At 38.7% G+C, this 15,711-nt stretch overlaps 1 protein-coding gene across 1 annotated transcript in view; it reads right to left on the bottom strand.

The window, feature by feature from the left end:
• Nucleotides 1-15,711, bottom strand: part of LOC106939505 (protein NLRC3-like) — a 32,038-nt gene that overhangs the window by 4,563 nt on the left and 11,764 nt on the right. Inside the window, exons 3-4 of the mRNA XM_015021908.1 lie at nucleotides 7,815-7,849; nucleotides 6,493-6,774 (exon numbers count right to left, since the gene is read on the bottom strand). Coding sequence (XP_014877394.1) covers nucleotides 6,493-6,774; nucleotides 7,815-7,842 — 310 coding nt within the window. The 5' untranslated portion in view covers nucleotides 7,843-7,849. The remainder of the gene's footprint in view (nucleotides 1-6,492; nucleotides 6,775-7,814; nucleotides 7,850-15,711) is intronic.

Below are 15,711 nucleotides of genomic sequence, written 5' to 3' on the forward strand. Positions count from 1 at the left end.
ATCCTGCTGGCCTTCTCTCCATCATATCTGAATCTCTTTTTGAAGTACTCCTCCTTCTGGGGATCAGTGAACCCTCTGACCTCTGTTACCATGCCGACACAATCAGCAGGGATCTGATTGGCTGCTGCAGGTCGTGTGGTTATCCAGAGTAGAGCAGAGGGAAGCAGTTTCCCCCTGATGAGGTTTGTCAGCAGAACATCCAGTGAGGTGGACTTTGAAGGGTCAGTAAACATTTTAGTCTTGTGAAAGTCCAGACTAAGTCGACTTTCATCCAGACCATCAAAGATGAACAGAACCTGGAACGTTTCAAAGTTGCTGATTCCTCTGGTTTTAGTGAAGTGGTCATGAATCAGTTCCACCAAGCTGAACTTTTTCTTTTTCAAGTTATTCAGCTCTCTGAAAGTGAATGGAAATATGAACTGGATGTTCTGGTTGGTTCTGCCTTCAGCCCAGTCCAGAGTGAACTTCTGTGTTAACAGTGTTTTCCCAATGCCAGCCACTCCCATGGTCATCACTGTTCTGATTGGTTGATCACTTCCAGGTTTAAAGATGTCTTCTCTCCTGATTGTTTCTTGTTTCCTGGATGCTGTTTCAATCCGTCTGACCTCATGTTCCTGGTTGACCTCTCTAGTTAACCCCTCTGTGATGTGGAGCTCTGTGTAGATCTGGTTCAGAAAGGTTTGATTTCCATGTTCATTGAGGCCTTCACAGAAACTTTGGAACATCGTCTTCACAGACTGTTTATGGTCATGTTGACACCGAATATGAAAATCTGAAAAAAAAGAGACACACACAAGAGGAGACAGTTCATCTAAATACAGGGTATACAATTATTTTTGATGTTCTCGGAGGGGATTTAGATACAAACTTTTATGAAGAAGAAAAAAATCAATAACTTAAAAACTCTTATCTAAAAATGAAAGTTAGCACAACTTCGGTTTCTGAGGAAGGAGAAATTTTGAGATTTAATTTGTGATTTTCTGCTAACTTAATCTTGCGCTCACTGAGGGAATGGATAAAAAAAGTAAATAAATACATAAGCTAAAACTTCAAGGAAAAAAAAACTAAAAACCAGGTACTTGCTGCACAAACATGATTAAATTAGTTTTTCTCATTAAAGCGCTTTCTTATTTTTCTCCTGTTGAAGGTTTCAGTTAATCAGACTTTTCCCACAGAGCGACCTCTGACCTTCGAGTATGAGAGTTTTATCAGCGTGTTTAATTTAAAATGGCGTCCTCTTTGAGTAATGTCTGCAGGCTGGAAACAAAGAACCAAACTGGCCACTTTATTAGGTACACCTGTCCAGTTACTAGTTTATGGTTGAAGGTGAAAGAAAGGCAGCAGGAGCTGAGATGAAATCATGTTACAGGCAAACCAACAACACATGCAACCATGAAGCAATTCACGATTAGTTGCAACAATAGACTGAGAAACATTTAGTTCAGATGTAAAAATAGCAATAAATATACTGCAGGATGTTTAGTTTTTTTTTTGTGAAAAATTTAAACCAAATTTTGTCACTTGGTAGTCGGCATGTTTATGCTGCAATCTATTCCTGGTAAATGACGTAGGCTAGGTGCTAAGTACAAACTTCTCCCATCCACATCAGTAATTTTTGCGTATTGAGTGACATTCAGCCTTTTCACTTTGAAGTGTTGAAATCAGTGATTTCTCTACTGTAATCTAAGGTGTTACTATTTCAAATCAAGTAATCGGATTAAAGTTACTTATCTAAATCAATGTGCGTTACCATTTTCTTTTGTAGTTTAATTTTATTTCCTCTGTGCATCTTGGAGAACAACCGCTGCTTCTATGCGACAGCAGCAGCGACAGAAATGTAAACAATGGAGGGAGATGTGCATTTTGTTGGTGGAAAAACAGAAACTAATTTGAGCTTCTGTCGCCAAGTCAGATTTGGGCTTGTTTTTTTTCTAAAGTTGCTTGTAAACTTAATGAGTCGCCGGTTGTGGTTTTTTGGGCTTGTTTTTGAAAGTGAAGTTACTCATTTGGGCTTGGAAATAAGCAGAGACAGCTCCATTTAGAGCTTTTCAGACAGTAGAGGAACACACAATAAATGCAAACGTTTTTTTTTGTTTTGTTTTCGCACTGTTGTAACAATTAAACAATCTCCCCTTCAGTTCAACATTGTCGATGTTACCATTATAAAATAGCTTACGATTACACGTATTGGCAAATTTCCACAAGTGGTGGAGCGTTGTTGTTAGCAGCTGCTGAAAGTAACTTGAGTTACTTTTAATATAACTAAGTTACTTTCTAAATCAAGTAATCCAACTAAATTACTTTTTCAAGGAATGATTAGTAATCTGATTAGTTACTTTTTCATAACTGCTTGAAATAGTAGAAAATCCAGAAAATGATGTGTAAATGACGAGGACAGAAACTTGTTTTTTTCTACTGCTTTGAGAGTTTATGCTGCAAAGAGCCTCAATTTCTAACTCAAGCTGTTTGCTGTAACCATCTGATCAAAATATTTTTTCGATATTAAAATTGTGAGTTAAACACTGAAAGATGATTAATTGTAAATTAAAACAAATTTATCATCTTCCGCTTTTTTCATGTATTTTTTAACAGCACTTTAGCTATGCTGATGGTGTTTTCCCCTTTAATATATTAAACAGGTTTACGGTGGTTAGCATTATGAAAATGGTTTTTGTTTTTCATTATTATTCTAAAAAGCATCCAGGACACCGTGGCATGAAGATCACAGTTAAAAAACACCAAAGGTGATAACCAAAGACACTTCAGACATATGCAGTATGCAATTATTTAGCTCCAAACTCCATCAATACATTGTGTTTATTCATTTTAATTGTATTTATTTTTTTGTTGTTTTTAAGACTATATTGTTGTGGGTTTAAATAGCATTATTAATGAGGAGATCTGAACGCTATAGATATGTTGGTTTTACATATCAGCAGAACATAGTGACATAGAGACATATGTCACTATGTTTATGACAGTGACATAAATCATGTGGTGTGAATTCAGGCAAAGTCAGTAATTTGATCAACACATCAAGCGGGAAGAGATACGGGTCGGTTTCTAAGCTAGCTGTTTCAGGCTTCTGTAAATACCGCCGGTGTTATAGATTAACTGGTGGCTAAATTAACGCAGATGTTTCTAAATAGGTGGCTGTGTTGATGCCTGTTAAAAAATGCTACTTGTGTGACAAAACCGTTTGCAAAACTTTCCTTTAAATCCCATTTGAAGCAAATATGTTTAATGTTGCATGTGAAAATTATGTTTCAAAACAAGTTTCAACAGAGCAGCGTTCAGTGCGCTTAGAAAACACCACATTTGAGCATAACCACATCAATGAGTACAATCCCATTCACATTCAAGTTCGCCAGAATAAATTAATTCCAACTCATGAATAGCCGCAATGTAAACCGGATAGATTTGTAAATGTAATATAAAATGGATAGATTTTCTGACCAGCACTGACCAGAAAGACATTGGAATTGACTCTCAAGTACCTGTAGTGTTTGTTTTTGGCTCAGGTCCTGCAATGCGACCACACTGTTTCTCAACTTTTTTAAGCGACACGATCCTCAGTAAGCGTCGCTAAACAGTGAAGTTTGTGTCGTATTTAATCAAATTTAAATCACATATCTGATGGTGTTGCTTTTGGTGTTTACTTGTCCAAATAGAAAGGAATATCAAGCAATATCAATAAGTTTTACTGCAATAAAATCTCACCTAAATGATATAAAGTTAACAGCCAATGTTGTTGTCAGTGGTGACATCTATACTGACAAGCCAAAATTATAATAATAAACGTTCCTAAATTACTGTCAGATACCACAAACAGATTATGAGCCATATCTACAGTATTCATCTGCGTGTTCTCTACTGGGAAACAGTTTGCAAGCTGTTGACGAAGGGAAATAAAATTAAAAACAGAACAAGCCGCATTAAGATTAACTAGTGACAGCCAAACAGGGTCCTCAATGCAGGTATTTGTAAAAAATTAGGTGGCTATGTTGTTTTTTGTTCAAAACCCCACAAACGTAAATAAACAAATTAGAAAATGACTATGATCTCTTCAAAACAATAATAATTCTTTGTATGTGAAGGAATATTTAAGATTGTATTAAAAGGCCACCAAAATATACCACACTTCAAGAGGAGACTGTGCTGAACTGTTAGAATTTGTACTACCGCCCAGCATTGTTAGAGTAATGACAATTATTTTACATCTTCTTGGTCTTATATTGACTGACATGCTCTGCAAACACATCAATAAATGTAAACAGTTCTGATATCACAAAATCTAATTCTTTGCTCACTTAATGGAAGCCACATTTCATTTGCATCTTAAATTGGCTGCAGAAGCAAAGCTGTACAATTTAGTAATTTCACAATATCCTTACAGTTAAAAGTTTGCCTGGCAAACCTGTGAAACGATATTACCACCAAAATGTTGGCAGCAAGTAAATATAATTTTTTAGACAATAAAATAAAGTGGTCCAAAATGTGAAATAGTCATCCATTTCACATTTTGGACCACTTTATTCCAAATAGTGTAGCGAGTGCTACACTATTTACGAACGGCCAGCGGCCGCTGAGTTCTGTAAGTGCTGTTTTATCCACTAAACTATATCAGCTGACTGAACTCCAATGTTCCCACCTGTCATTGATTCTCATCTAACGGACACCCCGCGCTTTAAGAAGCAAACCTGGATTAACTGGTGACACTTTCAGAATCTTAGTTTGAGTGAAGATTTTAACCTGTTTCTGATGTAAAAGTATATATGACAATTGTTTTTTCAGTGATGTCTCATATGGTTGAGTATTAGAGTCACTTGATGAGAAGAATAAAGATGTTTAGTTAAATTACGAGAAAAAATATCAACAATAATGAAGAAATGACACTGAAACATAGATCTGTGGTAGCCATGTCTTCTGTAAGTGAACTAGGAGATAAACTATAGCACATTACAAAAACAGTGTTTAAAAAGATTTCGCCATAGTTTCTGTGGATATCTATTTGAAATATCATACAATATGAGGGAGATGTAAATGTAACCGCTGTCATCTACCTTTACCATCATCAACAAGTTTATAATCACCATCTCTAAACTTTATTATCTCTGTCACCAAATGTTGGAATAAAAGACACAGCAAGTCTGTGATAATAAATTAGTAATAAATGATATAAAACAACAAATAAAAACAACATAGCAAGTTGATCTTTTTAAACATTTTATTTTTAATCCCATGGCTCTTCAACATTTATGTCGGCTTTCAGGGATTAATTTTAGCTTTGAGATCTGTTCATGCCATCTCGAGATCTATTTTGATCTTCCTTTGACAAGTTTCAACCTCTGAAGCAACACATAAGTCAGGACAAGTTCTGCATATTTTACATGTTTTGGTGATTTTGCAGATTAATGTAAAAAAAAAAAAAAGGCAACATACCATGTTAGACCAATAAAAGTCTAATTAGTTATTCCCGAGATCATAATGGGTGTCTTAAGGAATCGGATAGTATTTTTGCAAAGATTTATAGTTTTTTAAGCTTATCGCATTGTTCATTTCCTGGTTCGGTAAAGGGGTCCTAAAAAGCCACGCCCACAGAAACATCTGTCTTTCCCAGCTGCCACCACCAGTTAATTTAGCCACCAGTTAATCTGTAACACCGTCTATGAGCCCCAACCAGGTGTGCTACGTTCACAGACGAATTAACTTGATTCCATCAAGTAGAAACTATGATTAAACTGAGAAAGACAACTTTCTCAGTTTATTGTTTATTCTCAGTGGCTAAAACAACTTTAGCCACTCAGTTCAATACTTCCGATCTACATCATGGCGTTTCGAATGATTAAGTGTCGTAGTTGTCATGAATGCTGTTTTAACCTAAACAATGTATTATTATCTGGAAGCAATCTGGCTAATGACTGAAGGCTTTTTGTGTTGATGTCTAAGTGTCAAATAAATGCAAATCAGTCTGAAAAATAACAATACTAATGCATGTGTGTTGATAACTAAAGTGAATAAAACAAGTAAAGTCTTAATGATTTTGTTGGCTGATTTTATGCTTCATGTGTCAGTACTAATTTTGATTCATCGGTTAGGATTTTCCATTCTTAACAATAACTATAGAGAAAAGATCCGACATAGCACCTTCAGTAAAATGCTTAGCTCCCCATTAGCACCTGTAGAAAAAGAAATTCTGGAGCTGCCACTGCATATCAGCCTGATGTATAGATACATGTTCTCCTGCTCTGAGGAACATACTAAACATGTTAAACATGCTAAATGCCACAAGGTGGCACCAAGAATCGGAGATCGGTTCTGGAAGAAGGGATCTTAGCAGGAAATGTTTCATCTGCATGAACCAGTTTATTGTGAGGTTATGAATTTGTTCAGTTTTTATATGTCAAATGAACCTTAAGGCAGTTCTAGTTCAGAGTTTAATCCAAGACAGTAGAGGCTGTAAAAGCAACTTTACTTAACTGTGTGTCTCACCTTTGGCAGGAGACAAAGAGGACAAACCCAGCAGATTGGACAGAGTGGGATCTCTGTGGTGAAGACGTTTGATCATGATTTCACTGACTCTCGGTCCTTTCATCCTCACGGCATCAATGGTCTCCCGGGCCTTTTTTGATGTGATTGGGTTCCCTTCAAGTATCGCCTGTTTCTCCAAAAGATTAAAGACACCATCTGATTCCAGGTCATCGAGGAGCTGATTCAGGATTTCCTCAGACACTCTCTTCACAAACTCAGAGCGAACATCTAAAAGTTTTTTCTCTGCAGGGAGAAATCAGAGACAGAAACAGGATTCAATCAAACTGATATTTGAGAGAAAAATGTGACTGTAAATGTGACATTTATCTTTTCCTGTGTTTATTGCCACTAGGGGGCGTATTTCATTTGAGTTCTGAGTACAGTAGGAAGGGGATGGTGTTATTTAAGGCTCAGAGTGATTCTGTTGCTAATGGTAAGAGGCTTTCTACTTTGCTTGGTTTGGATTTAAGTGGTTCTAAATAGAAAAGGCAAGACAATGGATATAGGACTGAAAATAAATGACTCTACGATTATAAGCCAAATCAGCGTAACGAATCTTCATTGAGCGCACGTAAAACCAACTCCCACCAGGAACATCAGCAACCAGTAAGTAAATATAGGATTTTAGCCGCTATAATCACTAAGATCAACTATTGTTGCTCCATCCAGAGATTCAGAGTCTGTTGATCCTCAGGTCTAAACCTGCTGTTGTGTTTCTGCCTCATATCTGAGTGACGACCACTGATTCTGTCTACATGAGACCAAATGAAGCTTCTGGTTCATCACTTTCTTTCCTCACTGCAGGAAGAACAATAAAAGAAACACCTTCTAAATATGGAGCTGCACTATTTTAGGAAAACAGGAAATTATGATATTATTGGTGAATATTGTGACGAATTTAATCGCTGTCATCTACCTTTACCATCATCAACAAGTTTATAATCACCATCTCTAAACTTTATTATCTCTGTCACCAAATGTTGGAATAAAAGACACAGCAAGTCTGAGATAATAAATTATTAATAAATGATGTTTATTAATAATTGGCCTGGCCTGGGCTGGCCTGTTCTTCACTTCGGTTCCTTTTAGTTTCCATCTGAGTTCAGTTTTTACCTTCAGGTTTCACAGAAACTCACAATGTTTCCACCAGAGCTTCACTGAACAGGAAGCATGAAAACAGTAAAGAAACACTGAGGCTGAGCTTCATCACATGGCAGCAACACAGGCTGTGATTGGTCAGTTTGATCCTTTAAGATTCTTCATTTCTGCTTCTGATCACTTACCGAAATCCACTTCCTGCTGCTGCGCCATCTTTTACCTGGAAAACATGAAGATTTATTATGTTTCAGACTTTATTTCATGAATAGTTTATTTTGGTCTTTTTGGAAGATGGAACTGAATCTAAAAATTACTGGATTAGAGATGGAAAATACTCATTTAAATCTCTTGATAATCATCAACACACCATCAAAAAAACATTTCTTTCATTCTTAAAACTAAAAGATGTTTTTATGAAACTTGACTTGATCCTTGCAGAAAATCTGAAATAAACACCAACTTACCAAATGTTTATATGTTCCTGTTAAGGATCGTCAGTCATTTTAGGATAAGATTTCCTTCAGGCTGAAATGAAAACATCTTTAAATCCTGTTTGTTGCCGTAGGACAGTATTGTGTTGCTGCTACTACTACCATCAGCTGATTAAAGCTCCTCCAGAAATGTGTCTGGGCTCCTGCTCAGGTATTTGGTTTTCAGGTGACCAGTTGTCCTCACTGTCTCTGCCGTCTTCCTCTGAGTGATGATGAGCAGCAGCAGCAAAAATAAAGACACAAAAGGGGGGATGAATCTGGACTGACAGAGTTTCATCATGTTGAAACAAACCAAGTCCTGATTGTTTTCACTGAAGCTGCTGTCTGGGACCAAACTGGAGAACTCAGCAGATTTTAAAAGGGGCCAAAAACTCTACAACCCTAAAGGTAACCCAGTCTAAACAGCATAATGTACGTAGATATTTGTAACTTGGTATGCAAAGCCTTCAAGACAGGAAATAAATTATTGGAGGTTGGGTCAAAGGTCTTTTTTGACATGTCACATAAACTGAACTTTGACAAACAGTTCTATACAGTATGCCTTACAAACCTTGGAGGATTAAAAGTTATCAAAATGTTGAATTTTTTGATCCAGACCTCAAAGTTTGATGTCTCGCCAATAAAAATATCTCAGAGTCAAAGAGTCTGACTATTGTTAAACAATAGTCAAACAATTTTGGATTTAAAGAACCTGACAATCCCACGTGTGTAAGGCTCTCTCGGGAAACAACCGGGACGTGACTTTTTTTTTTCTTTTAATTGTCCGTTAAAGGAGACAGCCAGACACTGGCCGACCCTGACCAGATTGTTTGGACTTGGTGAAGCTCTATATGAGAATCACCCCAACAGCAGATGGTTTAACACCTTTTGAAATAATTCATGGGAGAGCTTACAGATTGCCTCTGTTTGTTCCTGACTTACAGAACGCAGATGAAGAACAAATTTTGGCAGATTATATGATCAGGATCCTGAAACAGAAAGAGGTGTTAAATGCAAATTTACTGCCGTCTGACTGTCCTCCTCTACAGGAAACCACCCCCATTCAGCCAGGAGATTGGGTCTACATAAAAGTCATCAGAAGAAAGAATTGGGCCAGCCCACGCTGGGAAGGACCATTCCAGGTGCTGATAACCACACCAACAGCTGTAAAGATTGCTGAAAGACCCAGCTGGATACATCTCAGTCACTGCAAGCTGCAGAGAGTGTTGGATCCCTAATCCCGAGTGGGGGGAAGGCTGGCTTCAAAGGGGTTCCTGACCAATAGGGTGGTTCGTCTCAACGCCAGTGAAGAAACTCGACAGATCCTCACTCTTTAGTTTGGGGGTTTTGACATCTCTGCACGCCAAGCAGCAATGGGGACTCTATATGCCAGATGGATCTTCTACTGCGCTGTGACTGCAGCATGTCTGATGTTTGGAAGAGGAAGTGGCCTCACTTTCCACCCACATGACTACAGCACCAACCTGTGGTGGCAGCTGATGAACAGGACTGCTCACGAGGAGAACGAGGTGAACTGCTATGTGTGTGCGCAGCTGCCAATCGCCACACAAAACTCATGTCTGTGCCCAGGGAACATCACTGATGACAAACAGATGTGTCTCTATGGCCTGAACACACAACCACGACTCAGCATCCCCATGCCAAAGGGATGCAAATGGTGCAAAAAGGACTATTCTGTTCTACTTCGGACAGGAGATGCCGCAAAAGGACTTTTTGGATCTATGAACTGTTCATTTAAGGGTGACGTACTTCCGTTTCCACCGTTTCCACAAACCGCATGGAAAATACCAGAGACCATTTCTTTAGCAGGAGCTAAACCTGGATCTCTGAGGAGCTGTGTGTACAACCACGGACACGTTCCTCTTGGGATGTTACCTTGGAACCTGTGTAACAAAGTTTACACCTACTGCAAAACGACACCAGATTACATCAACTGCATCGCCTGCAGGGGTCAGAGGGCGACCCCAGGCAGCAAAGTCTGGAAGGACAACCCAGACTGCGACAACTTGCTTCAGGAGAGGAGTTTCAACATCACACATCAGACAAGAGGACGATAGGAGACAACAGTGTGCAGCGCCATAGTGCCAGGAGACTATGGGTCACGGGTGATGGCAGACTGGTACTTCCTGTGTGGAAATGGAGATTACATGGTCATGCCACGATATTGGGGAGGACTGTGTGCTTTGGTCCCCCTAATCAGCCCGATTGCATTCATCAGGAAAGGACAACACGTTCTGGCTGCCCGCTCCAAGCGTGCAGTTATGCCGGAGGTCAAACGCTGAGGAGGCCTCACTACAGACACTGGAGTTCCTTGGGAATTCAAGATTTGGGGCGGCGGAGAAAGGTTTATGCAAAGCATGTTTCCATGAGTCGGAGTAGGTGAGATTCGAAGTCACGTGGAAATCAACAGATATGGATTACTGCAACTCATCAACAGCACACAGCCAACGGCACCATGAGAGAGCTGATTGAACTGAGAAACATGGTTCTGCAAAACCGTGTTGTAAAATCATTGGCCAGCGTGCTGCACGTTCATCCCTGATGAAACAGGAACTGGTGGAACTATTTCTGACGCTCTCCATGAACTGGAGGAACTTAAACATTATGTGGAAAGTGGAACACAAGGATCATCTCCTTTTGACTTTCTTTCTTGGCTCACTTCCGGACCATGGTGGAATTTACTGTTGAAGCTTGGAACACCTATTCTGGGTGTTTTGATTCTTTTTTGCCTGTTCACAAGTTGCATTTTTCCATGCCTTCGAAGCATGATGCTAAAGACAATTAACACTGCTGTGATCAGCTATCAGCTGGTGAAAATAACCCATGACACAAATGAAGACGACTTGTTTTCTGATTATGAAGTTCTGTAATCAATAAATAGATGAATTCATTTGCTGAATGATTCCTACACCGAAAATGTGAAAACAAGTGGTGTTTGTGATGAAAGACAAATTGCATTTGGTTTTCTACTGTTTCTTTTATAATTCATTTTTAAAGCATGTGTTTGTATTCTTTTATGCAAGAATGTTAAACAGGAGGGAAATGTTAGAATTATGTTTGTTATCATTCTTACATTTGTAATTTTATGTTATTAGTTGTTTTTCTATTTAGAAGTTTAGTGTTCAAATTTGTTGAAACTGGAGACACAATTAAATCTTCCTTAATCTCAAGCATGTTTTTACCGATGGAGACTTAGATCTTCCTGGGATACTCCTGAGCTGTAAACCTATCTGTGTGTTAATTAAATTTCTGTGTCCCCCTTCTTTGTTTCTGAATCCACATCCTACTGTGAAGATAGGATGTGGGGTTTCACCCCCTCCATTCCTTTTCACACCCTTCTTGCTAATGAAAGAGACAAACAAACTGAAGATTTTCAGAACACATGGTGAGTGGCTTGGAGAAGCAGTTCACTGTGTCTTCTCCTTCTGCAGAAGTTTGGTTGAAAACTCATATACGTTGTCTGTGGTTCTTTCTTTTTTATGTAGGTTTGAGAAAATACCTATCACTAACTAAACTGAGCATTCACAGTTTGAATTTGCACAGTTCTGTGCTATGCCATCTGCAGCACGGCACAAATCAAAGGGGAGGAAGGATGAGCAGCACCACATGAGATTGTGATTGACAGCACTAAAACTCTCCTGCCACTGATTGGTTGTTTCTAGAGAACCATGGGAGAAAGCAGAGGAAATAGATTTTTCACAGATTACCTCTCATACCATACTGTCACAACATAATGACAGTTTTAAAAAATATGTGAAAAAAAATATTTATATAAAAGTTACATACTGCAGCTTTAAATTCACTCAGGAGAGGACAGATCAGGAGGGACGTGTTTTAGAGCTTCTGCTCACTCACTCATCTATTAAGTGGTAAAAGGTACAAGGAACAAGTTAAATATATAAATATGTTGATTTTTTTTTTCCTTAATTCATTAAATGCTAGTGGAATGGAGGCAAACGGTAGTTTGTAGCTAAGCTAATTATACTAAATGGTTGATAATCACACAGTCTACCCACCTCTCTTGGAGAAAAACTGGGAAAAACTCTTGCCTTTTTCTCTCTCTCCGTCTCTCTATTTTGTTTCTGAAAACATGATTTTATAACTTTTCTTAGCAGCGTAGTAACTGCCACAGTCGCCGCTGTGTTCAGCTGCAGCTTCTACTGACTATAGCTGCATACATCACTGTTAAGAGCTCCAAACAGGAACGAACCATCTCATGCAGATCCAGGGGGGTTCAGGGCAAAAACTTTTTTTGGTCTTGGAGGGGTAACATTAAACTTTTACTGCTAAAAACAATCTTTGAAAATACAATATGATTAATTTTGTATGTGACAAGACCCTGATTTTTTATTATGTCTATGAACAAAATATAAATAATTAAGTTGTGGAGGGCCCCCTGCTGGTCAGGCCCCCTAAAATCGTCATCACTTTTCACCCCTTTAACGCGCCCCTGATCAGTAACATGTTTTTTGAGGAATACCTGGAATATGAAGTGCTGAAAACTTTTTATTACAAAGATATTGCAAATATGGGTCAAAAAAGATCCAGTTACCCATCACAGCCTCTTCGCTTACAAGGTACAGAAACTAGTTTACAATATTTTTGTTCTGGTTTCTAGGTTAAATCACCAGAGGATTCACAGAGAGTCACTGCAACAAGAACACTGATGAACTGAAAAAAAGTTAATTAAGTTGTCAGTTTATTTAGATTAAATCTGAGAAGTTCATTATAGCTCCACACCAACAGATCATCGGTTAGAAAGACTCTAGAAAGCCGAGAAAGACACGGAGCGGCAACACTAACCTCTGTTAACAAGTCAGCGCGTTATTTCCATCCTCCGCTCAAAATGGAGACTGACCTGGAGAAGAGCAAAGTTAGTTTCAGTTTCTATTTCCACAGATAGTCACGTAACTTGTGTTTTCTTCTAGAATCAAAGTTTCATTAATCTGAATAAATATTTGTTCAATCTGTAGAGACTCACACAGAGAGAGAGAAACAGCAGTTAGGCAATTTTATTGGACCGAGAGTTTGGCGCTCGGGCACCGGCGGAAGACGTGCGTGCTGAGAATCGCAGTGAGCTTGAATGATCGGCTCGAACGAAGCTCAGGTAGGTCTTCCCCCGGGCCCACTCACTGGTGGTGGAGCGGAGCTTGGAGAGAGGAGTCTTGAGGGGACCTGGAGGCANTTTTGCAAAGATTTATAGTTTTTTAAGCTTATCGCATTGTTTATTTACCGGTTCGGTAAAGGGCTCCTAAAAAGTCACACCCACAGAAACATCTGTCTTTCCCAGCTGCCACCACCAGTTAATTTAGCCACCAGTTAATCTGTAACACCGTCTATGAGCCCCAACCAGGTGTGCTACGTTCACAGACAAATTAACTTGATTCCATCAAGTAGAAACTATGAATAAACTCAGAAAGACAATTTTAGAAAATCAACTTTAGCTCAACTCAGTTCAATGCTTCTGATCTACATCATGGCGTTTCGAATTATTAAGTGTCGTAGTTGCAAAAGGTCAATACTAAGGTATCCCCTTTGACATGAATGCTGTTTTAACCTAAACAATGTATTATTATCTGGAAGCAATCTGGCTAATGACTGAAGGCTTTTTGTGTTGACGTCTAAGTGTCAAATAAATGCAAATCAGTCTGAAAAATAACAAGCATGTGTGTTGATAACTAAAGTGAATAAAACAAGTAAAGTCTTAATGATTTTGTTGGCTGATTTTATGCTCCATGTGTCAGTACAAATTTTGATTCATCGGTTAGGATTTTCCATTCTTAACAATAACTATAGAGAAAAAAAGATCCGACATAGCACCCTCAGTAAAATGCTTAGCTCCCCATTAGCACCTGTAGAAAAAGAAATTCTGGAGCTGCCACTGCATATCAGCCTGATGTATAGATACATGTTCTCCTGCTCTGAGGAACATACTAAACATGTTAAACATGCTAAACATGCTAAATGCCACAGGGTGGCAACAAGAACCGGAGATCGGTTCTGGAAGAAGGAATCTTAACAGGAAATGTTTCATCTGCATGAACCAGTTTATTGTGAGGTTATGAATTTGTTCAGTTTTTATGTGTCAAATGAACCTTAAGGCAGTTCTAGTTCAGAGTGAGGGGTCATGACCCCCACCAGGAAATCCAGATCCGTTCTGTGAAGGAGACGTGCAAAGAGGAACCAAAACTGGAATAACTACTGAGAATTCAATAAGTTTTCTAAAAGTCACATCATGAGGTGTTGGTCCTTCTGAGCGCAGTTTGAAGAAAACAGATTTATTTATCATCTAGAGTTTAATCCAAGACAGTAGAGGCTGTAAAAGCAGCTTTACTTAACTGTGTGTCTCACCTTTAGCAGGAGACAAAGAGGACAAACCCAGCTGATTGGACAGAGTCGGATCTCTGTGGTGAAGACGTTTGATCATGATTTCACTGGCTCTCTGTCCTTTCATCCTCACAGCATCAATGGTCTCCCGGGCCTTGTTTGATGTGATTGGGTTCCCTTCAAGTATCGCCCGTTTCTCCGAAAGATTAAAGACACCAACTGTCTCCAGGTCATCAAGGAGCTGATTCAGGATTTCCTCAGACACTCTCTTCACAAACTCAGAGCGAACATCTAAAAGTTTTTTCTCTGCAGGGAGAAATCAGAGACAGAAACAGGATTCAATCAAACTGATATTTGAGAGAAAAATGTGACTGTAAATGTGATATTTATCTTTTCCTGTGTTTATTGCCACTAGGGGGCGTATTTCATTTGAGTTCTGAGTACAGTAGGAAGGAGATGGTGTTATTTAAGGCTCAGAGTGATTCTGTTGAGGTGTTGCTAATGGTAAGAGGCTTTCTACTTTGCTTGGTTTGGATTTAAGTGGTTCTAAATAGAAAAGGCAAGACAATGGATATAGAACTGAAAATAAATGACTACGATTATAAGTCAAATCAGCATAACGAATCTTCATTGAGCGCACGTAAAACCAACTCCCACCAGGAACATCAGCAACCAGTAAGTAAATATAGGATTTTAGCCGCTATAGTCTTGAAGATCAACTATTCATGTTGCTCCATCCAGAGATTCAGAGTCTGTTGATCAGCTCCTCAGGTCTAAACCTGCTGTTGTGTTTCTGCCTCATATCTGAGTGACGACCACTGATTCTGTCTACATGAGACCAAATGAAGCTTCTGGTTCATCACTTCCTATCATCAGTGCAGGAAGAACAATAAAAGAAACACCTTCTAAATATGGAGCTGAACTATTTTAGGAAAACAGGAAACTCTGATATTATTGGTGAATATTGTGATGGAAATATTGAATAATTAAGCATTTTAATCACTTTTCTTTCTTCATCTCTATCTCTAAGCTTTAGCATCTCTGTCACCAAATGTTGGAATAAAAGACACAGCAAGTCTTTATATCTGAGATAATAAATTAGTAATATGTGATGTGATTATTGGATAAATTAATTATAGTAAATATTCCTGAAGTATCAGAGCTGCTGGCCTGTTCTTCACTTCGGTTCCATTTAGTTTCCATCTGAGTTCAGTTTTTACCTTCAGGTTTCACAGAAACTCACAATGTTTCCACCAGAGCTTCA

Source organism: Poecilia latipinna, unplaced genomic scaffold (genome assembly GCF_001443285.1).
Source record: "Poecilia latipinna isolate Pla-1442-1.1 unplaced genomic scaffold, P_latipinna-1.0 Scaffold2895, whole genome shotgun sequence".
In the NCBI taxonomy this organism is placed as follows: domain Eukaryota; kingdom Metazoa; phylum Chordata; class Actinopteri; order Cyprinodontiformes; family Poeciliidae; genus Poecilia; species Poecilia latipinna.